The 10,117-nt window shown below is 41.4% G+C and overlaps 1 protein-coding gene across 3 annotated transcripts in view; it reads right to left on the bottom strand.

Annotated features, from left to right (window-relative positions):
- Positions 1-308: 308 nt before the first annotated feature.
- The window catches only part of rell2 (RELT like 2), a 12,766-nt gene continuing 2,957 nt past the window's right edge, over positions 309-10,117 (bottom strand). The window contains exons 1-7 of one of the 3 annotated variants that reach the window (XM_034883247.1): positions 7,985-8,232; positions 5,836-5,896; positions 5,179-5,399; positions 3,616-3,678; positions 3,293-3,356; positions 2,734-2,910; positions 309-2,655 (exon numbers count right to left, since the gene is read on the bottom strand). In XM_034883247.1, the coding sequence (XP_034739138.1) occupies positions 765-2,655; positions 2,734-2,910; positions 3,293-3,356; positions 3,616-3,678; positions 5,179-5,392 (2,409 nt within the window). In that variant the 5' untranslated portion in view covers positions 5,393-5,399; positions 5,836-5,896; positions 7,985-8,232 and the 3' untranslated portion in view covers positions 309-764. Of the gene's footprint in view, positions 2,656-2,733; positions 2,911-3,292; positions 3,357-3,615; positions 3,679-5,178; positions 5,815-5,835; positions 5,897-7,984; positions 8,233-10,117 lie in introns of those variants that run through there. The other 2 variants (XM_034883249.1, XM_034883248.1) reach the window with 2 other exon arrangements.

Below are 10,117 nucleotides of genomic sequence, written 5' to 3'. Positions count from 1 at the left end.
GTCGGGTCTGACAGTATCAGTCTGACATTCACTCAGTTTGAGGGTCCATCACTTTCGCCCGAACTGAAATATCTTAAGGGGTTGGCAAACAGTTCCTACACACCATGGTTCCCAGACAATGTATCTAAGTGATTTTGGTGGTTCCCTAAATGTTCCTGTAATGCCACTATAGCTTTTAAGAGATTATACAACTATTGAATAAACTGCCATGAAATGCAGTACAGACAGTCATGTTCCGTTCAGGATGAATTGTAATAACTTTGGTGATTTTCTGACATTTTATCTCACACCATCAGGCCCAAAAAAATCCACATTGTCCAATACTGGATATCATTGTCATTGTGGGCTTGTTAGTATACTGACGTTAGCATGTAGCTATGGGTCGTGCTCCCTACAGCCTCACAAAGCTGCTGAAATGGCTGTAGACTCCGGTCAGACATAAATGGAAGCAAATGCCCATAAAAGTAGAAAAAAATCTTTCACAAATGGTCAGCCATGACATAAAGTATATGTGATTTGTGGTTTAAAAAAAGGCTAAAACATGCAACATCCATCATAAATCTAGCAGTAGAAGAGTTTCTGATCATTTCACATCTGTCAAACAGCAAATCAGCCAATCCAGTCTCGCTCTCAATTTAAGGCGTGTTCATAATTGCTTGATTGTATTATTACTACATGTATTATTTCCTATTGTCCACTGAATGGTGCCGCTCTTCACTTCTTTCTTTGAATTATCAGAGCTGGTCTCTCAGCCATATCACCACCTAGCAGTCCTGTTTTGACCAAGTGTTGTCCATCTTCTCCAACTCCTCCACCACCCCCTCTGCTTCTTCAACCTGTGTCACTTTGCAGTCCCTAATATCTTCCATCTCCACCATATCATCCTTCTCTTGGCACACCCTTGGGCTAACCTCTGCTACAGGAGTCTTTCCACTTTCACTTTCAGGTTGTCCAACAACTGAAACATAAACCTCTCCTCCCCGACTAAGTTTGGGACTAATTCCTGGAATAATTTTTTCGGATTCAACCCGGAGTTCAGAAGTTGATCCTATCTTGTCTTTTATTGACGTAGAGGATTCTTTCTCTTCCACCATAGTGACAACGGAAAACTCTCTCTTGCTGTCAGGGCTGGCTTTGACAATGGTCACACTACTTGTTACGCTCCCTATAGGTGAGGAGGGGGACAGGGGAATGGAAGATGACAAAGGCAAACTGCTCAGTCTGTTTTTAGAAAGCTGATCAATGGAAGAGTAATGGGCAGGACCTTTAGAATCTTCCTGAACTGGTGGAGGTTTAGCAGTTTTGAGAATCCCAGGCCTGATTATTTCAGTTTTTTCTTCTGTCTTTTGGATTCCGGCTTTTTCCAGCTCTTGTTCCTTCAGAGAAAATGGCTGTGAATTCATATCTCCTTTGGCCACGGATCTTACAGATGTCTCAATTCCTGGCTTTAAAGTTGGACGAGGTGAACTTCCAAAGGACATGTTTTGGTCTGCTGGAGAAGTAGAGGGGGTTTGTGGTGATACTGGCATGGTGTCAAGTTTGGGGCTAGCAGCAAGAGCAGGTGAGGGAGTTCGGGCTTGTAATGGACTAGCACTTTTTCCAAAGGATGAAGATGGAACAGGGGATTGGCCAGACATGGCTCGGCCTGATGGGAGTTTGGGGCTTGGCGTGAGGGCATCCTCTGATGGCGTATGTCTTGAACTAATTTTAGGGCTCGGTGTGAACGGCACAGGTGACATAGGAGTTTGTAACAAAGAGACTGAAGATGGTGGGGATGAACCTAAGCTTATTAAAGCTAAGCTAGCACCACAACCTGATTCCAGATCTGGGCTGGAGCTTGGGTCAGGGGGAGTTTGGGTAACTGGAAAACCTGTGCTGGAACAGGGATCAGGTTGACCAGTATGAGTGACACCTGGAATGGATCCAGGCATGGGGGCAATAGGTGTAGAGGTCTGTTGCGGCCCAGGATCAAATGCCTCCTCATTTTTTAACACCTTACCCCCAACATCTCCTTGTTTCTCTGTTGTTTTAAATGCAGGAGATGGGATGTGAAGAGAGCTGGGGGCAAGAGCTGCTGTAGTCCCAACAGACAGTGGGATCAAAAGGTTGGTATGAGGTTCAGGACTAGGCTCATCTTTAACGCCCCTCTCAGGAGCAGACGTAGAGCCCTGGGTCTGATCCTTACTTTGGGTCGAGGGAGAATTAACAGGACCTGAAGTCTTAGGCTCACGTTGAGGTGAAGCAAGCGTTTGACTCTTTGAGGGTGCGGTTTTAGGTTTGATACCAGGTTTTGTACCACGGTCAAGAGCGATATTCTCTGCCTGCAAAACTTCCTCCAGCACTACAGGTTGCTGCTGAATAGCAAATCTAACATCTCCACTCTCTGTGCCTGTCCCATCTCTAAATTTATTGCCGACAGGGTCGCTGCCCCGTCTCAGCCCGAATATGCCAACACTCTTCCTGCGTTTTCCCACATTTGGAGCAACCCCATTGGAGCCTTCTAAAGGCGGTCGGACATCCTTGAACATGCTTCTTAGATTGTACCCGCCCTCCTTCCGATCATCGCTGTCCTGGGATTGGTCCAGCTGGTCCCCTGAACTGACCAATGGATTAGGACCTCCGTGGAGCTTCTTATCTGTGTGCGTCACTCGGAACCTGAAGGGATCATGATACAATCAGAATCAAATATTTCTACTACATGCAATCTGCACAGGTTGTTTAATCGCCTGTTACCTGCCAACAGAGAAGACAGTCTGCTCTCCAGGTCGTTGTTTAGAGCGGGGGGTTCGGCTTTGTCGTCGGCCCTTTTTAGACCGGACCTGGGCACAGAGGTGGCAGGAGTTGTGGTCGGTGCCTGAGTGGACTGTATGGTGATGAGGAGGAACACCACCAATGGACTCCTTACGCAGCCTGGGCATCAACATTATAATTAGTATTACCATGAACATTGTTCTTATTCTAGTAGTATGTGTCTAGTATGTTATGTGTGTAGGGATCAGTTGACAAGGGAAATCAGGGATTGGACATTATCAGTCTTTCAAATTGTACACAATTGTAATTGTTCACCCTTGACATCGTTTGGAGGCAGTAACATGCAAAGTCCCTGAATGTTGATTTTTAAAAGGTTGATTATACAATAGTCACATGTAGGTTTACCGTTATGCAGTACTACCACTCTGTGACATTTAAGCTACAAGTGAGGAAGGAATTCAATGTACTCATCCACCTTTGTGACGTTACCATGCAGTCAACAGACAGTAAATGTGTCACATGCACAGTTGGATAAGCTTACCTGGGGTCATGGCGCACACATACATTTTGGTTCCCAAACATCTCATTGAAGGCTTCCATGTTAGCTAGAGGTGACAAAAGAAAGAACCCATATAAGAGTTGCCGTAATCGAGTACTAGTAGATGGATTTGCTGATAAATACTTCTCTTATAAAATTGCAGGGCAAATGTGGATCAACTCCGAAAACAGCACCATCAGGATGACAGTTTAGACAGGATCATAAATTAGATGCAGAAACAACTAAAAAGTTCAGATTAATGTTGATGAATTAAAAGAAAAGAAAACATTCAATTCAAACTGCTATTCAGCACTTATTTTGGTCACCTTCATTTTCAATAATGCATTTGAGGATCTGCTCCACCGTGTCCTGGTTGTCCTCGTCCTCATCTGAAACACAGCACAACAACTGATACTTTAAACCCAAAACTTTGACATGTTGCAGTAGCCAAACACCTCAACCAACACAAGTTCAAAGAGTTTACAACAAGAGATATAACAAAAGGTTTTGTGAATGCTCAGACAAAAGGTGAACATGTTGGAAATTCTAAATGAAATGTCATTCTGCGGGACATGTAGAAAATGTAGAGTTCTCTCTCTTTTTGTGTGATGCTATATTTCCAAACTGCCGCGAACAATCAGCACTCATCCTCTATATATGGAGTAGGCTTTAGAATGCTGGTTGATTGTTATAGCTCCACTTAACTCGACTACACTCATTTTAGTTACCAGGTATATTTCTAGATTTGGTTTCCCAGACCAGATAGTGCCCCATCAGAGCAGGCTGGATTCTTAGCCTGCAATACCGACGGCGCGAGAAACTGCCGTGATATCATCTTCAACGTCCCACAGCTCTCATGGATTCTTTCACCAGCAACCAAACGGAGGAACGTCTGCACCTCGTCAACTGACCACAGCGTGGTTCAGTGCCAACGCTGTTTTTAAATCTTGGTTGAGTGAATGAAAAAGTTGCATTCACTATGGATGGGGGCTTGGCGATTTAAAGAAGGCAGGTATGTGTGGGTTATGACGATTCTCTCTGACCAATCAGTGGTCTGCAGTGTTTTAGGTGTTTCTTGGTATAAAGAGCATATTTTGAATCCCTGCCTGATTATTGCCCAGTGCTTTCAACACGCAGACTTTCTGCTCTGAATTTGTGGTCTACCTTGTAGAAAATGTCCCTAATAATTCCTAATGGAGGACTAAAGCCTTCATTAGATACAGATGAGTTATAGAAAACAGACTGGGAGATTCTATATTATTTTTATGGATTATTAAGTATTGATAGTTTATGGATATCTGTGAATCGATCATACTGACCACGTTCTTTACGAGTCCTTCTGAATTAACTACTGAGTGCCCCAACATTATAGTAACGACACATTAATTAATAATGACTTCAATATACAGTATGTTACTGTTTATTTGCCCCCCCCCCCCAGGTAAAGTAATACATAATACTAATTATTTACTAATTAGTCCATCATTATTTCTTCATCCTTATCTTATGATCACTTAGCCTTTTTGTGTCCCTTGTGATGTTCTCTAACTCGTTTATTAAAATCAGTATCTACTACAATATATTTAATTCAATTACTAGCATCCTGCATTAGCAATTACTAGCAAAGTACTTATTAGTTATCAAGTAGATCCTGATTTGTTCCTCACCCATTTCTCAATTGACTTAGTCTACATAAGCTGCTACTGAGTTATGATCAGCCTGATCAACACACTCACATGCCGCCACCTACAATATATTTAAATTGGGCCCACCCTCAGAAATCAAATGATGGCCCACAGATTTACGCCCTGTCTCTTGAAACTTGAAAAATGTCGGTCCATTTGGACACGTACCATCACATGAGAGCTACTTTTTTACAAACAACCCACCATCTGCATTCCCTCCAAGCTTCTTCTCCTCCTCCTCCTCCTCCTCCTCGTCTGGGTCGTCCATGTCTCCGGTGCGGCAGCGGTAGCCCTGCTTCTTCAGCAGGTGGCAGATGAGGAAGCCCAGCAGTCCAGTGAGGAAGAAGAGGAAGACCACCACAAAGATCATGTAGGGTAGGGGATGTTCCTCTACCTCTGAGGCTTCTAACTCAGTCATTACGTAGCTTCAATCGCAGTCATGTAGAGAGAGAGAGAGAGAGAGAGTACATTTAATCTTTTCAAGGTACTTTCGGCATGTTGACTTTAAACTACTGAGGCGTTTTAAGGTTTAGACAGATAAAATAATTTCAGTTTGACGGATGTATGAACTGGTACATCAGTTTGTGTCATCTGCCTCATCTAATACTGTGTTGCTTAGCTCTAATTAAACAGTATACAGCAGCTACCACCCACACATTACACACACATTATAATTACCGAGATAAGTGTTATGTAAGAAAGTGACAGAGGAATAATTCCTGTTACTGTTGTCTTTACAGACAGTTGAGCTCTGAGGCTTTTAGTCAGTGTGAGGACAAAAGAATGATGATTAGGAAGAGAAAACTAACGCCTTCAACCCCTAACCTCCAAACACAGTAACGGTTAAAAAACAAGACAAACCTAGGTGTGTTTACTTCAAATCATCCTCCAGACTTCTGACTGGTCAACATCAAGAGTCAGTCTGGAAACAGAGAAAAGGAGGAAGATAAATCCATATGAACTAGCCTAACTGTCACTTCTGTATCATTTCAGACATTTAAATACACTGAGGAGAGAGAGAGAGAGAGAGAGAGAGAGAGAGAGAGGGGTGCATTTGAAAATTAATGAAGCATTTATTAAACCTTTACACCGTCAAAACTGTCTAGAAAGAGCAATGGTACACAGCAGACCCTATAAACAATAGGACTGGTTGGGTGGATTGACACAGCATAGTATCACAATATTTTCCGTGGCAATACTGTATCGATTCACGGATGCCAAGTATAAATCTTTTATTGAATTCAACTTTTTGGTTCTAGAATAATACAATAAATTGCTTTTCAGTCCACCAGATGGTGCAGTTGTAACAACTGAGAAAAGTGTATTTTTAGATAAAACATATGGGAAAAAAATGTCCTTTAAAATTGGAAAAAGGGTAATAAATTGCAATATATTGCATAATATCGCAATATGTTTGTAATCACAATAACAATGTATTGTATGTACCGTATTGTAATAATATTGTATAGTGACATAAGTGCCGTGACAATACTGCATCGCGACATAAGTATCGCAATATCGTATTGTGACAGAAGTATCGCAACAACACTGTATCGTGACTTAAGTAACATGCTAATATTGTATTGTGACATAAGTACCATGATACTGTATTGCAACATAAGTATAGTGATATCGTATTGTGACATTAGTATCGTGATAATATTGTATGTGTAATATTGACATACACAAACACCAGCACATTCTCACCCAAGCACATCATCACATACACACACATTAATCTACACATAAACCTTCATTCCATGTGCATTTGCACGTCTAAACAGGAGAGCCTGTAAGCTTGGTGAATGTTGCTATTCAGGAGATGACAGAGAAGGTTCAGTACAAGTAAATAGTGCAACACAGCTAATAAGCTGCGTTAGCTTGCTCCAGTTTGGACTCTCCAACCCCTCAAAGGACAGCACTGTCAAGACGGCTTCCTATTGGCTCACAGGTCAAAGTTGAATTAATTTGTAATAAACCGACAACCCCCTACACAATGTTTACCTTTGCATGTGACCAGGCCCTGTTCCCATTTTATTCTAAAATGGCTGTATGATTAAAACAAATAAGCTACTTTTTCAGTGTGATGTTTTTGTTCATTAGAATGCTAGAACTAGTGCTGTATACCTCTGAACAAGGCCTGCTAGTTGCTACTGAGTAGTGCTGCTTGTAATTGTTCTGTTGTAAATTTGTACTGTACTCTTCTTTTGTTCTGTTGTGAAGGACTTTGGAACTAGGTTTTGAAAGGTGCTATAGAAATAAAACTTTACTTACTTAGAAGTAGAGCATGATACAAACAACTGGTGTGTTAAATTACTTACAGAAATGATATCCGTAAGGACAATATTCCATTTTATTAACTGTTGTTTTGCCAGGAGTTAGTGGACATTTCTGTAATTCTTTTAAACAATGCTGATGTCTTCTACTTGAAAGGTTTTTCAGGCGTCTTACTTGGTATTAATGATCTTATCTGTTACATATTTACTATATTAGTGGTTTAATGTGAATGATCTGTTATTGTGAAAGGCAGCTTTAGCTTTCTAATGGTTTTCTTAAAGTAAATTTGAGTTGTACACACAGCAAAGCCAAGTACACTAATTGCTTCTGCAAAGGAGTATTGACTTGAATCTGGGCAGAATATAGCACAATATTAACACAATAATTAGACCATCGATGGGCCAAACTGCACAAAGATTTTAGCATAAAACAACAGAAATATGCTTAACCAAAGGAAAGACAACAGAAAGAAGACCTTTGTCCAGCATCAACCGATTCCAAACTAACATATTTACACAACCGTCCCTGAACACTTCTTGTTTTCATGATCTTCGTTTATGTTCATACAAATATGCACATGCTTATAAAGCCCATACCGCAGTTGTGATGATTTTTAAGATGTAATGTGTGTTATTTTGCCCTGGCTGTAATCTCTCCTACAAATAAAAAAAATAAAAAGTTACATTGAGGCATCTTTCCTATGCCTGATAGCTGACAAACAGATAGTTCTTACCATTTTCCTGCCGGTCGACATGCAAAAGTCAGCACGCTCACAGTAGTGTTACGACAAGAGAGAAAAAAAGCTGTTGTGGAGATTTGGTTGATTAACAATGTAAAAGTGTGTGTGCTGGATAAGAAGCTAACCCTCCTGAACAGTACGGTTCCCCTGAGCCCCACCTCGTCTGTCTATCTCACACACTGTCTGTCTGTCTGTCTGTGTGTTTGTGTCTGTGTCTATGTGTCTATGTGTCTATATGTCTGTCTGTGTGTCTGTCTGAGAGAGGCACAAGAGAGGGAGATCAAACATAGTTCACAATTTTGTGCACATATATATTTATATATATGGATGTATATGTCTATATATATTCATATATATGTATGTCTATATAAAAAAAATTATATATATGTAGAGGTTCATATATTTTTGTTTGTGAATGTCACATAACATGTAATTGTGAATGTGCACACAGTAAGTACACATGTGCATGAGTTACATATAGCAGCTTATCAGTGTTGTCCTCCTGCTGGCTTATCAGCATCCTCAGACACACACGCACACACCACACACACACACAAACACACACACACACACACACACACCCACACACACACAGTGTTGATAGAACTCACCATTTTGAAAACAGCTCATTTAAACATCATTTTGGTGAGTTTAAATGAACGTTTCAGATTTCAGACAGTGGTGTCATGATGAGGATGATGAGGATGATGATGATGATGATGATGATAATGATGATGATAAATGCGTCAGATCAAAGGTTTCAGCTCCATCCATGCACACAATGCAGTACGTCTGTAATGAAAGTTAAGATGACACACATCTGTGTTCAAATGTTCGTTTCAGCCTGGTCAGATAATGTACACGTCATTCGTTTTAATATTTCTTGCTAAGCACTCTGTCACTGACATACAAATGTAACATTGATTTTATTACTATAAATAATATAGTTTTGTCATGGGAAATAATGATACAAACATGAAACAACCTAAAGCTTTCCAGGCACTCGTTTTAAACGTTGGAACCATTTTTCAGCTGAACTGGATGAAAGAAATGTTAGATTACTCTTGTCTCATGTGGCCCGATCACAGATTCAGTGCAGCATGCATGTACAGAGTGCATGTGCTGAAGGTCTGTTATCCCACCATGAAGGTACAGGAAAGACTATAAACAGCAATAACAGTGACAGTTTGACAGTGACTCAGAACAAGATGTCCACAGTTTGTTTAATCATGAGCAAAACCTTCATTACTGTTGTTTTAACCTTGTTCGCCAAAGCTTCATGCTTCAAGCTCACGTTCTCACATCTTAGCCTGCTGCATCATGTATCCCACCATTTCCTGTTTACACACCCACACGCACCCACACACACACACACACACACACAGACACACACACACACAGCCATGTGACAGAGCAGCTATCTCCCTCATATATTTTGCTCAGTATGAGAGTAAAGAAACTGATTTGGGATGTGTCATGAAGTAATATGATTCTCCATGACAACACTTGAGTAAATATCCATTAGCCAAGACCATTTCCACACACTGTTCTCAGGTCTTCTTCTTGAAGGAGGAACATCACTAACACCTGAAGCAAGGCGTTACAGATGTCCTCTGTCAGCGTCGCAGCACATCTGTCAGCCCAATACACAGTTAGTGCACACACTGCAGTCAGATGAGCCAGCGCATGTCAGGGAGCAGGTCTGTGCACACAGGTGTTAAAGGGAGAGCCAACAACACAGAGCTTAGTGCATTATTAGGTCTGAGGTCAGGTCCACACAGACAGCAGCACAGACCAGCACTCCGTTCAGCCAAAAGCACAGAGCAACGTTACCAACAAGGTGCTGCCCTGACTAATCAAAAGAAAGCACACATTCCTGGGAGATGACTTTGTTTCCAGCACGTGATCGCCACGACGACAGATATTGTAACAACCTGCCGCTAATACATTCCTGTGTCAGAGTAGCATGATGAGCCTCTGTGCAGTGTGTTATGGATCTGTCACTCAAACTGGCCTTTACTGTCTGGTCAACAACATGCCTCCACCAACACAATGGGCGTTTCTCAATACCAAGTAAGCAAAGAACGGACTTGTGTTCTTGGGGAGACCGTACTTGCTAGCTGTACC

Source organism: Etheostoma cragini, chromosome 10 (assembly GCF_013103735.1).
Source record: "Etheostoma cragini isolate CJK2018 chromosome 10, CSU_Ecrag_1.0, whole genome shotgun sequence".
Classification (NCBI taxonomy): domain Eukaryota; kingdom Metazoa; phylum Chordata; class Actinopteri; order Perciformes; family Percidae; genus Etheostoma; species Etheostoma cragini.
This window is presented reverse-complemented; position numbering and strand designations above follow the sequence as displayed.